The sequence below is a fragment of the Diachasma alloeum genome, unplaced genomic scaffold (assembly GCF_001412515.2).
Source record: "Diachasma alloeum isolate Michigan unplaced genomic scaffold, Dall2.0 Dall_scaffold_00307, whole genome shotgun sequence".
NCBI lineage: Eukaryota > Metazoa > Arthropoda > Insecta > Hymenoptera > Braconidae > Diachasma > Diachasma alloeum.
In genome coordinates this window covers 577,629-597,006 of record NW_021680446.1, presented here as the reverse complement: position 1 = coordinate 597,006, position 19,378 = coordinate 577,629, and the positions used below count along the sequence as shown (strand labels likewise).

Below are 19,378 nucleotides of genomic sequence, written 5' to 3'. Positions count from 1 at the left end.
GGAATCAACGTTCACCCGGATAAAAAATTCGATTTTGGCGAAAATCGATTTTCCCCCTGGAAAACCGGAAAATCTGACCCTTTGAAAATCTGAAAAAAAAAACTTTTTCAGTTTTCACTTTTTCCACATACTTTTGAGAGTTCTGAATAGCCCGTCGCTTAAATAGTTGGGATCAACGTTCACCCGGGTAAAAAATTCGATTTTGGCAAAAGTCAACTTTCCCCCTGGAAAACCGGAAAATCTGACCCTTTGAAAATCTGAAAAAAAAAACTTTTTCAGTTTTCACTTTTTCCACATACTTTTGAGAGTTCTGAATAGCCCGTCGCTTAAATAGTTGGAATCAACGTTCACCCGGCTAAAAAATTCGATTTTGGCGAAAGTCGACTTTCCCCCTGGAAAAATCCAAGATCTGACCCCTTTGGGTCCGGGTGAAAAATTTTTTTTTTCAGTTTTCACTTTTTCCACATACTTTTGAGAGTTCTGAATAGCCCGTCGCTTAAATAGTTGGAATCAACGTTCACCCGGCTAAAAAATTCGATTTTGGCGAAAGTCGACTTTCCCCCTGGAAAACCGGAAAATCTGACCCTTTGAAAATCTGAAAAAAAAAACTTTTTCAGTTTTCACTTTTTCCACATACTTTTGAGAGTTCTGAATAGCCCGTCGCTTAAATAGTTGGAATCAACCTTCACCCGGGTAGAAGATTCGATTTTGGCGAATGTCGACTTTCCCCTCGTGACCCTTGTGGCCCTTTGGACCGACTTTCCCCCTGAAAAAATCCAAGATCTGACACTTTGGCCCCCGGTGAAAAAAAAAATTTTTCAGTTTTCACTTTTTCCACAAGAACGAGCGCGCGCTTGAGCGCGCGTGTTAAAGACAAATCGTGACACGAAAACCGAAAGCCGATCGAAGTCGAACACGTGCGGGAGGATCCGAATGTTCGACCAATGAAATTCGAGGAATGAGCGTTACGCTACAGCTTACGGCTTATGTTCTTTTTAGAATAGGATCTTTTTAGAATAGGATAAAAGCTAGAAGCATACCAAATTTCAACTCGCTATCTCCATTTTTTATCAAGTTATCGTGTAAACAAGATTTTTCATGAAAAAACGGAAAAACGACGATATCTTCAAATTTTGTCTGAACGGGTATATATATTTTGATTGATCTAGATAGAGGCANAAGCTAGAAGCATACCAAATTTCAACTCGCTATCTCCATTTTTTATCAAGTTATCGTGTAAACAAGATTTTTCATGAAAAAACGAAAAAACGGCAATATCTTCAAATTTCGTCTGAACGGGTATATATATTTTGATTGATCTAGATAGAGGCAATCGAGACGAGTATTTTGAAAAAAAAAAATTGAAATCGGTGGAGTAGATTTTGAGATATTGAGAAAAAACGAAATTTAAATTTGTTATATCTCAGGAACTAGTGGACCGATCGGGCTGAAACTGCGCACCAAAGTGAAGCTTAACCAAGCTACCATGAGCCAAAATTTCCGACTTTAATCCACAAATTTCACCGTATTAATGTTGAATTTTCTAAAAACTGATCAGCCAAAACCCAAGTTCTCACACGTACAGGCATGACCCTAAAAACATAATTTCCCCACGTTTCATAACATTCTAGCCCATTTGCCATAAAAATAATAAAATCTAAAAATCGCTCAAATACAAGGCTTCCATTCGGAAGCAAAAAATACGTAAAAAGCTTAAACTCAAACATATGAACATTCATCGGGCTTCGTGGTACAATTCCTCTCCCATTTCCTCACTATCTGTCGGCTCAGACACTTCGAAGGCGTCGCAATATCCCTGACTTCACTCCGATGAACAAAAAACGGATGAACTATTTTTCCCCAAATTTTGTAAAATATAAAATCCCATCGCGCACTAAATCAAATCAAGTGGTAGTTGAGATGTCACGTATTCCCGGAGTTATGAGAGGTATGCGACTATCTGCGCCGTCGAAAAATTTCAATAATTCGGAAACGAGAGGGAATAGAGTTAAGAGTTCCTGCGAGACCCAATGCCCATCGCCGTGTCCTTGTCCCCCAGAGGAGCCGACGTGTCCCCGTCCACCACCGCCCACTCCCATCTGTCCGATTACCGACGGTATTTCCTCATCGAAAATCCAATTAAATTCTTCACACACACCCACACACACACACTAATCAATCCATGTAATTAAAATTAATATAATTCAATCAACGGGTTTTAATCAGAACTCGAGGCTAAAACAAGATTCTGGAAATGTGCTACTCTATTTGGAGCTATTCCCGGGGTTCTGATTATGATCGTTGTCACGATGATTAATCGTGAGAAGGAGCGCCAACGACCGAGACCTCCATACAAACCCATGGAGTACATGTACAGGAGAACTAAGGTATCCCCCCTTTGCATTAATTCCAACTGTACGAATGATTAATTCCCTGGAATATCGCCAACGAGAGAGGCATTGAGTTGCACAATTTTTGGAGTGAATTTCTCCGCTTGAATTATGACTAAATGGCTTCCATCCGAAAAATAAGCTGAGAAATTCTGGTAACCCACCCCCATCAAAAATATATAATATGGGCCAATTCCATATATTTGTCAAATTCATAAAGAATATGTAACAAAAACATGAAATACATCTTTCATATATTTTTTTGACGAATAAAATAATAATAAATAATAATAATAAAAATAAAATAAACGCCGAATAAGTGTTATAATTACATATTATATTATAATTTATTATAATAATAAATTATAACATAGAATAATAATAAATAATAATAAAATAATAATAATTAACATTTTTTATTTTTTTTTTTCATTCTGCCAATTCAAGATATTTTTAAATATATTTTTCAAAATATAATATTTTCCCTGTGGGCAGTGCAGCCCATCTGCATATTTCCCAATAATACTGCACATGCAGAGAATGCTAATTACAAAATTTGTTAAGTTGCCAGAATTGTTTCCATTCTCTCATAGTCATCACTTTTTTCTCATCTCCAATTGCTTTTGACCTACTGTCTTGCTATCGTCATTGACAATTGTTCTCCATACAGTCAACCAACTTCCTGTCATCATTTTTTTTCAATATTTTAACACACGTATAAAACACTACGCCAGTCAATCAACTAAATAAATCAATTAATTGTTCCAATAAAGCGTTTCCCATGGGGCGATGGTAACCACACGCTGTTCCACAATCCAGAGCGCAACCCAGTTCCTCCCGACGGCTACGAGGTCCCAGATCCCTTCGAATCCAAATAAAAAAAATAAAAAAAAAAAATAAAAAAAAACCCTACCGATCAATCATGTACTCTCCTGCGAATAAATCCCAAACTTTCTCCCTCTGGTTCCTTCATTCCTGCCTCAAGCCTGAAATATTCATGAAAAAAGGATTCATCACCGAAGAACTGGCCCAAGCCATTCTCTCTGTCAATTAGATCTGTCTCAATCACTTGGACGAGGGAAATATTTATTAATTATCCCTCATATTTATTCATCATTTGTTTACCATTTGTTGAGTGCAGTACCTGGCGACACCTTGGCATAACGTGCATCTGCGCGCCTCGTCTCCACGTAGAACGATCAATATTTGGAATAGTTTGAGCCTAGAAGTATCATCAGGGATGATAGTAACCCACTGTGTACCCAACTGCCGGTGGGCTTTAAACCTCCTCCAGTGTCTCACCAGCTCCCCGGCCCCATCTTTTTTTCCTCAAGAAGAAAACACTGAGGCTAATGAGCCATTCAACAACTCCAACAACATAGTTTTTCGCCCCCTCATTAAATCCAGAAAAAACTGCCGGAGGGACTCCATCGGCGCGCAGGCGTACGGTTTTTTTTTTGTTCTTATTCAAAACAATGAATATAAAAAAATGGTGATGCTGGAGATGGCTCCAGTACCTCGCTGACGTTCAATCCGACAATTTGTGATTATTCGAGTGAATATAATTATCTGTGATCGAATGAGCACTGTGATTCACCGGGATAAATTATACCTTGGGAGTTTAGATTATTTTTCTCTAACGAAGAATTATGCAAATGACCACCGATATCGTTGGGATTTGTCCAGGAGGCGGGGGTAATTTGACGGTTTAGGGACAAGGTGAGATTTTATCTGGGACGGAGGACTTGTAGGTCTTCTTTGTGAATGGAATACCAATTTTCTATTTACGATTAAGATTGGCGGTTATTTTTGACGATCATTTGGGGATGACTTGGAGTGCGCAGAATTGACGGGATATTTAGGATTTTTTCTCTTGCTGTTGCAGAGATGATTCTGCTGCAAGTTTGATAGACAGCCAAGATGCTGATTAAGGAGTACAGGATACCACTGCCGTTGACGGTGGAGGAGTACAGAATTGCTCAGTTGTATATGATAGCGGTGAGTATTGAGTATTAAGGTGGATTATCTTTCCAACGTGATCTTGGTTGTTTTTTTTTATTTTTATAATCTGAAATGATCTCCAATTGCTATCCAGCTTTACATAGCCCTGGAGTCTCCAAAATTATGATTGTACAATCAAAAAAACGTTGAAAAAAGCTGAACATTTTCAAAGAGCGTTTTTTAGCAATATTGGGAAATTAACCCAATTGGGAGGAAATTACAAATTAATAATTTAATGCATCTAATGGCTGTTAGATGTTCAGTTACCATGATAAATTATCCATTCACCATTTCCTCTCTATCGAACGTATTTCTTAATCTTTACTAAAAACGCTCATTGAAAATGTTCAGTTTTCTTTCTACTTTTTTAAATTGTACAATCACATAATTTTTAGGAACTCCTGCGTGATGTAAAATCCAACGGAAATTGTGATATGTTTTACATTATGAAAATGGAGTATATTTATTATATCTCGAACGTGATCTTGGTTGTTTTTTTTATTTTGATAATCTGAAATAATCTCCAATTGCTATTCAGCTTTACATAGCCCTGGAGTCTCCACAATTATGATTGTACAATCAAAAAAACGTTGAAAAAACTGAACATTTTCAAAGAGCGTTTTTTAGCAATATTGGGAAATTAACCCAATTGGGAGGAAATTACAAATTAATAATTTAATGCATCTAATGGCTGTTAGATGTTCAGTTACCATGATAAATTATCCATTCACCATTTCCTCTCTATCGAACGTATTTCTTAATCTTTACTAAAAACGCTCATTGAAAATGTTCAGTTTTCTTTCTACTTTTTTAAATTGTACAATCACATAATTTTTAGGAACTCCTGCGTGATGTAAAATCCAATGGAAATTGTGATATATTTTACATTATGAAGACGGAAAAGCAATCGAGATAACCAACATTCGAGACAGGCAACTGTTGCCACGTTAAAAATGCCAAAAACCTCCCTTTATGCAGAAAAAATCGAGAGAGGAGAGCAAAGGTGTCGGCAGTGGTGTAGAAATAATAGAGAACAAGCCGTACACAGACGGTCCAGGCGGCAATGGCCAGTACACCCACAAGATCTACCACGTCGGTTCCCACCTCCCCGGTTGGTTCAAAAGCCTCCTCCCAAAATCAGCCCTGACAGCCAAAGAGGAAGCCTGGAATGCCTATCCCTACACCAAGACCCGTTACACGTGTCCCTTCGTTGAAAAATTCTCCGTTGAAATTGAAACCTACTACTACCCCGACAAGGGACACCAGGAAAATGTCTTCAAACTCTCTGGAAGTGATTTACGCAATAGAATAGTCGATGTCATTGATATTGTCAAGGATCAGCTGGTCGGTGCTGATTACGTAAAAGAGGAGGATCCAAAGTTGTATGTCTCCGAGAAGAGTGGTAGGGGGCCCCTGGGAGAGACTTGGCTCGAGGATTACTGGTCAGAAGTCAAGGTAATTAATTACCCCGAAAACTTGTCCATTATTTTCCCTTTAAAAAACAATCCAATGTAACGTTTTTTGAAGCCAATCTATTCCGCCTAACGCTTTCTTTCTTTATCATTATACTATCGTATAATATACTATAATCTATTATATATAATATAGTATAGTATATATAGTATGCTATAATACATTTATAAAAAATTTAAAAAAAATTATACCTTTCTTTTCAAGAATTTTGTTATAATAAATCTGTAGTGAATTGGTAAACTAGGATAAGTCCATTTCAACTGAGGACAATTATCAAGCGATATCTCGTAAATAAAAACAGATATCGAAATTTTTGTCAGAAACTTTTTTGTAGCCCACATCTCCCTCTACAAAAAAGGTTCTAATAAAAATTTCGATATCTATTTTTATTTACGAGATATCGCTTGATAACTGTCCTCAGTTGAAATGCACTTATCCTAGTTTACCAATTCACTACAGAAATAACTATAATAATAATACTATAATATATATAGTATAAATATGATGTTGTATAATATAATGTAATATATACGTACTAAACTAAATAGAGAAAATAATTAAATTTCAGTATTCTAAATTGCAAATTTTCAACACTGTTTTTAAAAACAAATAATTCACAATCGTGTCTAAATTCATGATGATTTTGTTTTGGTTTTTTAACTACAGAGAATAATTTGGATTTTTCATAATAAATAAAATCCCTGTTCGACCGAAGCTTAATACTACCACTTCATCCCATGATTTAGAATTTGAATTGAAAATGATAATATATACCCGATACTCATTCCCTTGGTAATTGAAAAAACGAAAAAACCCGTTGGTTCTTCGAGAGTTTGGCAAATTTTCTGTCTTCAAAATTTCTCAATAATAATCCAAATACCAATGATTCTTATGGAGTGAATATACTTTGGAAGAACCTAATGGACTTCACCATAATCTCTACCACAATCACATTAACTTTTAATATCAGTGGAAATCCACCGAAAGCATTTATATCTCGCTTCTACCAATTCCTGAGGCACGTAAGGTAGAGAATACGCGCGCGGTCTAATCTAGCTTTCTTGAAAAAATTCTCAATTGCCCGGTAAACGAACTTTTTCCGCGCTCCTGAGATGATCCTCGTTGTTCTTTAGCCCCCCAAGTAAAACTGTTTTAAAAGTCAATTACTTCGCCTGATTGCGCGAGTGATGCTTATAGCAACTCTGGTTGTTGAAGGGAAAGAGCCAGCCAACGCCGTCAGGAAAATCACTGATGTGTGCCTACAAATTGTGCCGGGTTGAGTTTCGCTACTGGGGTATGCAAACAAAGCTTGAAAAGTTCATTCATGACGTAGCCCTTCGGAAAACAATGGTAAGGGCGCACAGACAGGCGTGGGCCTGGCAGGACGAGTGGATAGGACTGACGATGGAGGACATCAGAGAAATCGAGAGACAGACGCAGGAGGCGCTCAAGAAGAAGATGGCAGCCCTCGAGGCTGCTGAGAGAGGCGAATCAATGGAGAACTATGAGGACGAAAATTATGACGAGGACAGCAAGAGCAATTCTGTTGCAACACCTCAGGAGCAGACTGATGTCGCTAAGACCCTAGCTGCTACACTTGGTAGTATCGAGAAAAATGAGGATCCTCAGAGTCCACCGTCCATCAGAAAGCCATCTGACATTCCTATTATTAATACTAATATGAGCTCTGAGGGTGATGCCACACCCGACGACTCACCAACTCAACAATTACCAAGGTAAATATACGTGTTAATTAGCACTTCCTCGGAGGAGTCGAGAGCTTTGCGCCTGGCATGATGACGATTCCTTTGGCGTCTCGATTTAACTTGTTTTCCGTGTCATTTTTACCCAGGATTACGGGAAAAATAATGAAAAATTTCCATGTACATTATTCCTCCTGAATTATAGAGATTCTTCACAGAAGACGGCGGTTTATATAGCGTTCCACATTTTGTGGCGTCACTGGATATTGCTGGATAGGATTTTAGAGTAGGTATGAGGGGACCCAGGATAATTCTCAATATTAGTTGACAAGACAAATTTACTGAAAAAATTCGAAAGCCCCGACTGAGATTTGAACCCTGGACCTTCCGATTATGTATCAGGTGCTTTCCCAACTTGAGGTAAGGTCACAAGGGTCACAAAAAAGAAGTCACTGAGGTCACGAAGTCGCAAGGGTCACATAAAAAAAAGGAGTCGCTAGGGTCACGAAAATTCTTTTGTTCCATATTTTGTTGACTGAATTTTTGCGACTGCTGTTGCAATTTTTTCAGAAAAAAAATTCAATCAAAAAAATCTCCGACAAAAATATTTCCATTAAAATTGAGTTTTGTTGTTTCGATGTTGTAAATATAATCATTGAATTCAAATGTGAGAATTTGAGTTCATGAATTGGTCTGTCAAGTACCTATACGAAGCTTTATGGAAATGTTCGTATCTTGAAAGATAAGGATTGGAATGCCCATATCCCAGAAACTAATTGAGGTAATTTTTTCTTCATTTTTCCCGTACTCCCGAGAAAAATGGCACGGTAAATATGTCAAATAGCGGCGCCAAAGGAATCGTAATCCCCCTCTAATTTCCCCTCTCTATCTCTCAACAGTTCGAAAGCACCAGAAGACAAATCAGACTTCAACAAGAAACCTTGGAAGCGCACGAGTCAAACAATCCACTCACCAAGTTCAGCTAAATCCTTTGACATTCAGATAGCCAATTGGAGAATGGAGAGCATTGTCCGTGAATCCGAATCCGGTAGTGAGGATGAATTTTTCGATTGTCAAGGTATAATCAAGATTCACCAGCACCGTGCATGACCCACTATCATTAGCCTCCGAATGAATAATCAATTTCAATTTTACGCATCGATTCATGCATTGTGATTTTCCGTTCATCATCATCTAAAAAACTGAACGATCTTATCTTCATTTTATTATTTTTATTTAATCGTTAGAATGATTGTTTTTGTGCACACTCAAAGCCGCTGGGATGCTCATACCCATCATTCGAAGAGGTAGGATAGAGAAAGGATAATAGTCATAGTCATAGAGCAGCAGGAGAAAGCTTGAAATTACATTCTGACTTTAGCCTCTTCCGAAGCGCCACGAGAATCCCTAATTTTTTTACTGACGTGTGTACTTGTAGAGGATTTTGGGGACAATACCTCCCTAGCGAAATGGAGTTCAATGGATCTTCTAGCGGAGAAGGACCAGGACTCAACGTCGCCAACAGCGCCTCCCTCGGACAAGTACGAAGACAGCATTTTCTCCCACTCCTACCTGCAGCGAGTAACGAGCGAGGGGAATCCCAGAAGACTGCACATAAGGAGCTCAGCGAGTATAGACGTCTCGTGTCCGCCCTCGCCGAGTCACTCCCCCACCCACCAGCCGTGTCGCACGACAGTTCTTCTGATAGTGATGCACGCCGGAAGTGTTCTGGACGCTAATGTCGACTTGACAGCCAAAAAATCCGACATAACGACGTTTCGAGGTGCTTTCGAATCAGTCATGAGACAGCACTACCCGAGCATGGTGGGCCACATTGCCGTGAGGTTGGTTCCCTGTCCGTCGATCTGCACCGATGGCCTGGGGATCCTCTCCAGCTTGAGCCCTTACTCCTTCGACGTGTCTCCAAGCTGCATTGACACCCCCCAAGTCACCCACGACACCATTCCCATAGGAGCTATACCACTCCTTGCCAGTTGTGCACCTGAGTATCAGGAGGCTGTGTCCAAAGTGGTGATCGGAGCAAACCAGATTTACCACGAGTTCATCAGGAGCGATGAGGGCAAGGGCTTTGCGGGACAGGTGTCCTTCGTCGGGGATTCTGTCGGTTCAATCCTCGCTTACGACGCCCTTTGCCGAACAGTTCAGTATCAGTCGAGGCATGGAAGTGAGAATAGCATTCTCGATAATGACAATCAAACTGGGGAGAATGGGGGCGTCGAGGACGGCCGGCATTTGACGGCCCCCACACCCAGGAGAAGATCATCGTCCACGAGGTAAATATCATTTTTCATCTGTCGAAACTTCTCGAAATGTTGATGGAATCTGTCCTTTGGTTTTAACCAGTGATAACTCTGGCCACTGCAAACTGGACTTCGAAGTCAGCGAGTTCTTCATGTTCGGTAGCCCCTTGGCCCTTGTTCTCGCGTACAGAAAAATCTCATCGACCGGTGAAAAGAGTAACATACAGAGGCCTCTGGTCAATCAAGTTTACAATCTCTTCCACCCAACTGATCCTGTTGCCGCTCGACTGGAGCCCCTTATCTCCGCTCGATGTTCACTTTTGCCTCCAGTCAACGTCGCCAGGTATCAGAAATACCCACTGGGGAATGGACAGCCTTATCACTTACGTAAGAATGCACTTTATCATGTATAGATTTTTTGTTATTAAAACATTGGTGTCACCTGTTTGTCAGCAATCTATTTCGCCGGGGATGACCTTAAGGGTAGGGACAAGGATAATATTTGCTTAAGATCCTAGATTATATCAATCTTTGTTTTATATGACTTTTAAAAAAATATTTTCTGAATATGTAATATGTATATTCGTCGTCATTCGTTATACTGAATAAAAGGGGGAAGCGAAAAGGATTGAACTTGAGAGATGAACTATAGATAAACCTGAGAAAAACTTAAACCTGGGGGAACCCCTTCTTCATTCATTTTTGGATAAACCCCCTGACCTTGAATACCCCCTGCAGTTCCAGGGGAACTGCGAGAAAAACAAACACGTCAAACAAGTCTTGTTTGGGCCAACAAAATCGCTAGTTGAAAATTGCCAAAAAAGAATTTATTTGGTTGGAATTTCAAAGTCTCAAACATGAATAACTGTTCTGCCTCCGACAGCAACGAAATATTTGGCTGAAGAGGCGGATAATTCTCACCAGACGGTGCCTTTTCAGGATGGAAATATTCAGAGGAAAATTTATCAACAAATATTTTATCCCCAAGTTACAAGATTGCTATCATATCATTATTATTGTTTCACAAGATCTATGCGCGCGCTGATCTATTCATTTGTTGAAATGAAGAAATAGAATTCGACTAATGATTGAAGTGAATAGCGAAGTAGAGTAAAAGAATCTATAAAGAAATTTTCATTTTCAATAAATTATCTTCAATTTTGTTAAATAATCGGTCTCCATAAAAGGACAGAATTTATTAATTTCACCGATGATATATATACATGTGAAATATATATATTATATTTGTTTAGTATATTTGTTTGGCACAAAAACATTCTTTTTTGATAATTTTCTTGGCACAAGTAAGACTTGTTAGAGAACTTTATCGTTTTCTTCAATCGCACTGGGGGGGGGNAAGCGAGCGGGGGGGGGGCGAAGCCCCCCGGGGTTGGCGAGCGAAGCGAGGAGGGGGTTATGCCCCCTAGTACATATATAATGATAGAAATAGAAAATTGAAAAAATATCTTCTTTCAAAGGCATGAAAAAAGATTTGTATAATCCAAGATTCTCAGCAAAGATAAACTAATGAATGGATTATGTTCCGGACACTTTGCGGAACAATTTAACTATCTTGTGACATGAAGCAATCATTTAGCGTGAAATAATATAATTCTAGCTGTAAAAAGTCATGTCACAAACGTGACATTAAATTATATGTTCCCCTGATTGTTCATCGTTACTTTTATTACTTTCAAAAATAAATGAAAGGATAAAAAATGCAGTGAACCACCAGCTGAATTATGCGCGCGTTTCTTTTTTAGTTTCTATAAAAAGCCCCAATGCCTTTCTGCCCTTGCCCTGATTCTCATAAATAGGTATAATATTTTCCGCCATTGTCGTAGGCCTTTGAAATAATAATTATCAATATATATATACATCTTTTGATTAGTGGAAGCCATTCAAACAAATCCCCAGCTCTTCGCGGAGGGATTGAATGCCCCAACGACGCCTCTTCAACATCTCCGTCGATTATCCGATATATCGATTCAGAGCACAATGTCTGGTCTGATTGATAATGTACCTCTCCAGGCTGTCTCATCACGTGAGTTTCCCATGATAAGTAAAAAAAAATTTAAAAAAAGAAAAAAAAACGAGACAAAACCTCCTGAGGGAGGACAACTCTGTTATTCCCCCTTTGCAGTGACGCAGAAATGGTGGGGCAACAAAAGAATAGATTACGCCCTGTACTGTCCCGAGGGTCTTGCAAATTTTCCAACAAATGCACTACCACATTTATTTCACGCCAGCTACTGGGAGTCTTCCGACGTTATCGCCTTTATTCTCAGGCAAATTGGTAGATTCGATCTGCCAATGCTGGGTGGTGAGGAGAAAGAACTCGCCTGTTTCCGTCCAGGTCAGCCCAGGGAGAAATGGAATAGAAAGCGAACTTCAGTTAAACTCAAAGTAAGTGTCATATTTGCAAACAGTAAGTGTCATATTTGGTTTTGATCATATCAGTAGCGAAGCGATAAACCGGGTCAAGTCGATTTTTACTATTGGCTAGTTTTTGACGAATATCTCGGAATCTAAAAGAGATAGAAAGATTTTTGTCATGACCTTTTTTTTTGCTCATGGTCAGGGAAAATTCTGTAATTTTTTCGGCTGACAACAGAACATATAAAACTAATTTTACTAACGTTAAAAAATTAATCGCAATAGTCTCGGCAGAAATGAGTAAACTAATTTTTCCTTGTGCACGGGCTCTTATGAAATTAATGTTCAAATTCAGTAGCGAAGCGGTAAACCGGGTTAAGTCGATTTTTACTATTGGCTAGTTTTTGACGAATATCTCGGAATCTAAAAGAGATAGAAAGATTTTTGTCATGACCTTTTTTGTAGAGCCAATAGAGCGTTATAAAAAAAGTCATGAGAAAAAATGACAGTTATTTTCAGAATAAAAAAATTGCTGACTAATATTAACAATTGACTTTCCCCAAATTCAACTCTAATTCAAACTGTCGATTACACCGACGTCCACATATTCGCGTATTCGTAGCTAAAATAATCAAAACTATAAAAATTGCAGAATGTATCAGCCAATCACCGAGCAAACGACGTAATAGTGAAAGAAGGTACTCCCCAAGTTCTGATTGCCAGATTTATGTACAGTCCCATAGACGTGATAGCTCTGACCGGTGAGAAGGTGGACATTCACGTGATGAAGGACGCACCAGCGGGTGAGTGGACCTACCTCTCAACCGAGGTAACCGACAAAACAGGAAGAATAACCTACAGGATCCCAGACGAGAAGGCCCTGTCCTTCGGACTCTACCCCATAAAAATGGTGGTGAGAGGTGACCACACGTCGGTCGACTTCTTCATGGCAGTGATCCCCCCCAACACAGAGTGCGTGGTCTTCAGCATTGACGGTTCCTTCACCGCAAGTATGTCAGTGACCGGAAGAGATCCCAAAGTGAGAGCAGGCGCTGTTGACGTGGTCAGGCACTGGCAGGAGCTAGGCTACTTGATAATTTACATAACAGCTCGCCCTGACATGCAGCAGCAAAAGGTCGTGTCCTGGCTGTCACAGCACAATTTTCCACACGGTCTCGTGTCATTCGCCGATGGCCTCTCCACTGATCCCCTCGGTCACAAAGCAGCTTATCTCCATAATCTCGTGGAGAATCATGGCGTCATTATCCATCAGGCTTATGGAAGCTCCAAAGACATCACTGTGTACACGGCGATTAATTTGAAGCCAAAGCAGATTATCATTGTTGGAAAAGTATCGAAGAAACAACAGGCACTCTGCACTGTTCTCATTGAGGGCTATGCTGCTCATCTGAGCCAACTTCAATCTCACGGTGGATCAAGACCAGCTCAAGGCAATGCCAGAATGGTCATCCCCAGAGGACAATTTGGCCTACCTGGGCTCAACGCATCCCTGAGACGCAGAAGGTAGTCTTCAATGTTTTACTTTTCCTTTCCTCTCTCACAATTCAGTAGTGAAATGGCAAACGGAGATGAGTCGAATCATCTCCCAGTTGAGTTTTTGAGGAATATTTCCAAATCTAAGGGAGATAGCGAAATTTTTGTAATAACATTTGTTGTAGCACTCAATCGGCTCCACAAAAAAGGTTATAACAAACATTTTGCTATCTCCCTTAGATCTCGAGATATTGGTTGAAAACTGGTCAGTAGTCAAATTGACTTATCTCCTTTTACCACTTCGGTACTGAATTGCTTTTTCTCGTGTTTTCTTTCCTTCACAGTGATTTTTCATTCGTCAAGACCATATTCTGTCATTTCATTATTTAACAAATGTAGATGAATTTTTCGTTACCATTTATCATCATAATTACTGTGATTACGTGTATTAATCATCGATTGTTCATGAAATGTCCTCTGTCATCTTCATTATTTTCATTAGGAGGTACTACTATTCTTTATTAGTAGGGGTAGTATCCCTTGTTTTTTCTGTATTAATTTTCAGTAAAATACGCGAAAAATACGAGCACCGGCTCTGTTCCAGTAACGAGACAGCTGTCAGCTCACCAGCTCGCAACAGTGTGTATCTAAAGCGGAAAGTCTACCTTACCCACATCTAACACACGCCTATTATCTACCTACAATTAAATCACTCACATTGGTAATTATCTATCTCCTGTCTCTCTCGCTCTCTGTTGTCCCCTGATATAGAGACTTGAACAATTTTTTTTACGCACTCTCAATCATGGATGAGCATTGGACTCCGATACTTCATATCGTCATTTAGAATTTTCAATCTATCAATTGCGAAGTGGTAAAATGGTTGAGGTCGACTCATCTCACAGTTGAGTTCTTTTGGATATTTTCAGTTTTCAAATTTTTCAACTTAATTTCATGGAAAAAATTTGAAAAAATTCATTCCCAGTCAGTATTAACTAAATTAAATTTCGCAAAATATTGATATTTTTTTGAACATTTCCCTCTTATAAATAAATAATAAAACTTGTTTGCAAAACGGTGGATTATTTTTTGTGTCAAAAAAATTCTTGATTTTTTCACATCTAATGAAAAAAAATCAGATCTTAATCTTTGATTGCAATGAAAATGTTGATCTTCATATAAGACACTGGGTTAAATCCTGGGTTAGATCGCCATCTCAAACAGTTACAAAAAAAATTTTGCCATCTCCCTTAGATTCCGAGATATTCATTGAAAATTGGTCAACAGTCAAAATTGACTTGTACCATTTTACCACTTCGCTACCGAATTAATGAAGCTGAAGCAACCAGATTCACTGGCAAATCTTTCGCTCGTTTCAGCTTCATATCAATTTCCAGCTGTTTGATTGAAGATAAATGAAGACAAATGAAGTTGAGGAAACTGATGAGCCTCGGATGATCTCTCTCCCATTCTCGCAACACAAGCCTGAACCATTTCTCCTAGAGAATGAAAAAAAAAAAATAAGAAGTAGAAGTGAAAATGGTAGGAGCCCCCCCCCCCCCTCCCCCCAGCAGTAACCAAAACCTAACAGAACTGAGACTGTTCCAATAACTCTAGTCCAACTCCTGAATTAGTTGAAGGTATGTTGAATCGCTTGTCATGTACATAGAAAAAAAAACCATTATTTAATTACAGGTACCTGCTATGAGGATATGTCGGAGTCTTGCGTATCGATTTAAATAATAATCGTAAACGGCTGTCGGCGAGACTGTTTAATATTATCAATCATTCGCTTCCTGATGAACCTCGTCTTATCACAATTTTGAGATAAAAAAAAAATATATCGAAAAAAAAAAAACACCGATTAATATCGATTTGCAGGTAAATTATCGCGTTGCAACAATTGGAAAGAAATGTGGAGATTATTGTTTTTTAAATTAAGGAGATCCATTGAAAAAATGCCTTGCTTTTACATTAATATTTTGACAATTTTCACCAACTCTTTGTCTATGAATATTCCTCTCTGCACAAAACAAATAATCACGCAATTTTCATCACGAATTTGGATCTTCTTAAGATTATTTAGGAATCCTAGATGTGTTGATTGTCCTTTCAGTGTCTAGGGGAATGTAAATGAGTCAGCCAAGTCCCAAAATTAAAAAAAAAAAACCTCAAAAAACGCAGGAATGGGTACGGAAATTCTGCTGGGGCTGCAAGCTATGCACGATTAAAATTGATATTAAACGTTTCTTCCAAAATGCCCTATTGTCTTCAATGCACGATCAGCACATAGATGTGAATGAGAGAACTGACATGATACCCCCCTTAAAATAAGAATTCCCGAGCCAGTGGAGATAGACTCAATGTGGATTTCACCTGAAAGCAATCGAAAGATCAATTGTTCAACCATTTCCAACACAAATTACTACCGATACCTTCGATACGACGCCATATTGCGCCATTTCAGCTTGTGCTTTCGACATTTTTCTGCTTTAATGAATCGCCAATTGAGTGGAACAACCACATTAGCCCCATCGAAATTCACTGGCCGAAAGAAATCGCTCAATTCCTGACGAATGTTTAATTTTAACTTCTCATTTGGATCATTTGAATCGAGTTATTCCACGCAATTGGAGGATCTAAACGTTGCTACATTGAATTGAAATGTTTTCACTGAGAAAAATCATTTGCAAATTTTCAGATTTTGAGACACTTCAGTACCCTTGAATAGCATCTGTGTCACCTCTGCTTTGTTTGTTGTTATTTATGAGAGTGTTGAGAATATTTGACAGCCAACAGCGATAAACAATGACGCACAGCTGCTTTTGTCCATGCCTCACATTATTCAAGGAATTCAGTGGATGAAAATCCAGTTGAATTCTCTTATTTTCATTAAAACATTCAGAAATCGAGAGTTTCATGTCTAGAATTGACACTCGTTCTCTATTTTTTAAAAAATAAAATATCTCAACTAATTTTTTATTAATCAGTCGAAATATCAATTGCATTCCAGTTCTTTTAGAACGACGAAACGCGCCATTTCGCAGCCGGCTGCATTTAGTGGTAAACCAGAGGCCCTCGAGAGGAGCACGAGTGTTGGACCTCATGGCGCACCGAGATCAGCTCCACCAACTAAATCTGCAGCACCGGAAAAATTATGACGTTTTGCGCGCTGCCGTTCCTTCTTCGAGTCACGGCAGCCGGAAAATCGTTAAAAACACGCTCCAAAATAAATGGACAGAAAGTTGAGTGCAGATTAATAGTTCCGGAGTGAAGTCGTCAATCGGTTTAAGTCGACTCAGCTCCCAGTTGAGTTTTTGTTGAATAACTCGGAATTTAAGAGAGATAGCGAAATTTTTGTAAAATCTTTTTCGATAGCCTTCACTTTTCTTTACAAAAAAGATTTATAGGAAAATTTTGCTAACTCCTGTGGAATTTGAGATATTCATCGAGAACCGGCGCTAGAATGGAATTGACTTGAATCGTTTGACCACTTCATAGCGGCGTTTCCCTCATAGGGTGACCAATCAAGGGGTGACACGCCTGCAAAGAAAAGCTTGCATTTTGCTTTCTGATGAGCGGGAATAAAGGGAATACTTTCCGCCCTAGGATGGACTTTTCGCCCTTGGTGCACAATATACTATTCTTTTTTGGGAGAATCCTTATTGCTATTCAAAACTTTCCCAAGAATTCGCAAAAAAAAACAAGAAACAAAATTTCAAGGTTAATTTTTTTCAATTGCCTTTTCAATTTTATTTTCTTGGGCATGGGCAATCATGTCGTGATTAGAGATAACTTCCCCTCGTCTTGGAAAGACGAGTATTTCTATTCCCCCAACAAAAGCTTCTGGAGAGAATGATGTAAAAATATTAAACTGATAGTTTTCTATCTCCCAGTGTGATTTATGGATAATCCACTCAGTCCCAAATTATTCATAGTTTATTTTTTACACATTCCATCGAGCTACCGATCTCCATAATATATTTCACCGAAATGACACTTGAGTCAATGTGTCTCTCGGGTATTTCGCAAGATGACAATTGAGAATATTAATTGGTGATTAACTTGGGGGTATAATTCAGTAGCGAAGCAGTAAAGAGTGATAAGTCGACAAATCGTGATTTTACAGAAGAGCCAAAAATCGAGAATTTTTTTGACACCTCATAAAAAATAATCCACCACTTGTTTTGCAAACAAGTTTTATTATTTATTTACAGGAGGAAAATGTTTGAAAAAATATCGATATTTTGAGAAATTTAATTTAGATAATACTGACTGGGTATGAATTTTTTCAAATTTTTTCCATGCAATTTAGTTGAAAAATTTAGAAACTGAAAATATCCAAAAGTATAGCGTAGCCCAGCCGAAGGGTAGAACTACTTTAATAACTCATTTTCGGAAAAAAAATCGTCTCATCACCCTTCACCGCTTCGCTACCGAATCGTTCAATATTATTACTGAATGTTGAAAAAACCATCTACACGGGAATAACAAACAGAAATTGTTTGTTTTTTGAAGTTACATATACTGACGATTTATTTTATAAAATAATAAAACGAGATTAATCGTAATTTTCATTGAACGTTCATTTTTTAATGCTTTTTAAATACTATTTTACAACTGAATTGAATCATTGCACTCCGACAAATGACTCCAGAATGGTTGAAGGATTAACATATAAATTAATGAACACATATTGACCGTTTGTATTGTTGTAATATGTACGATAATTGTAAATGGAAGTGATCAAGATATAAATAAACAACAAACTATTTTACGTCGTTAAATATTTTACGTAAAAAAATATGAAAAATAGATATATATATTTAATAAAAATAAAGTCATATTTTTGTTAGTCAATCATTGAGAGCTGAATTAATTGATAATATGGATCGACGTTGAAATCGTTTAGGTATATGTAAATATACGCATGTAATTACTATTGATCTGAATTATAAAACCCCAAAAATCCATGAATTAATTAACAATTTCTCCCGCAAAAAATACCATCGAATTCACATTTAATTCACGGATTTTTGTGCACCTCGTTGACTCATGTTGATTTGTCTAGCACGTGATTAATCCCTTAATGTAAAATTTTATTCTTTCGACATAAAAGTGAAAAAAAAGTGCAAAAAAGTGTGAAAATGACAAGTGAAGAGATATAAAAATAAATGAATCATTGTTGTTAAATTTTCTCATCGAGTTATTCATTTTTATTCCCTTGGCCTTAATGAACGCTTTATGGTAGAGATAGGAGCGTTAAGAAGACAAATATTTAGTGTAGATAAGTTCCATTAGCATTGGCATTAACATCCAACGGTAGTACGATTGTGTGAAATCTTGTTTTCAATCCGGCAGTGTCTCTAATATCGCAAAGAAAGTCGGAATATTTTTCCTGTTCATTAAAAGAAAATGTGCATGATTTTTTTAGTTTAACTATCGTGTAGTGAAGTGAGAGTAAGTTATAAACTTGAGCAGGATGTGTTGTTCATCTCAATTTAGCCCATAAAATCGCTGAAAATATTCAGAAAAACTCCAAAAGGAGACGGAAAAATCTAAAAGACGACTTTAAAAATTTATTCACTTTGTGAAAACCTGATAAAGCCAATTGAGTTGATCTGAGAAGGATAAATAATTTTTATAAATTCAATTGAAAGCCCGAGTTGAAAACCCGAGT

General features: G+C 38.1%; 2 protein-coding genes across 6 annotated transcripts in view; both read left to right on the top strand.

Annotated features, from left to right (window-relative positions):
* The window catches only part of LOC107039757 (protein retinal degeneration B), a 19,554-nt gene extending 2,427 nt beyond the window's left edge, over positions 1-17,127 (top strand). Inside the window, exons 2-13 of one of the 5 annotated variants that reach the window (XR_001460975.1) lie at positions 4,276-4,388; positions 5,370-5,846; positions 7,080-7,600; positions 8,467-8,645; positions 9,006-9,861; positions 9,932-10,215; positions 11,720-11,872; positions 11,972-12,234; positions 12,857-13,728; positions 14,303-14,419; positions 15,394-15,579; positions 16,712-16,786. Coding sequence is in view for 3 of the 5 variants with exons in the window: in XM_015259524.1 (XP_015115010.1) it covers positions 4,311-4,388; positions 5,370-5,846; positions 7,080-7,600; positions 8,467-8,645; positions 9,006-9,861; positions 9,932-10,215; positions 11,720-11,872; positions 11,972-12,234; positions 12,857-13,728; positions 16,712-16,859 (3,831 nt within the window). In the remaining 2 variants the exon portion in view is untranslated. Of the gene's footprint in view, positions 1-3,610; positions 4,110-4,275; positions 4,389-5,369; positions 5,847-7,079; positions 7,601-8,466; positions 8,646-9,005; positions 9,862-9,931; positions 10,216-11,719; positions 11,873-11,971; positions 12,235-12,856; positions 13,729-14,263; positions 14,420-15,393; positions 15,580-16,711 lie in introns of those variants that run through there. The other 4 variants (XR_001460974.1, XM_015259526.1, XM_015259525.2 and 1 more) reach the window with 4 other exon arrangements.
* On the top strand, positions 1,834-3,268 carry LOC107039717 (cytochrome c oxidase subunit 6A1, mitochondrial). The gene is made up of 3 exons (XM_029126213.1): positions 1,834-1,948; positions 2,227-2,387; positions 3,164-3,268. Exons 1-3 carry the CDS (start codon positions 1,846-1,848, stop codon positions 3,266-3,268), a joined length of 369 nt encoding a protein of 122 aa, XP_028982046.1. The 5' UTR covers positions 1,834-1,845.
* Positions 17,128-19,378: the final 2,251 nt, after the last annotated feature.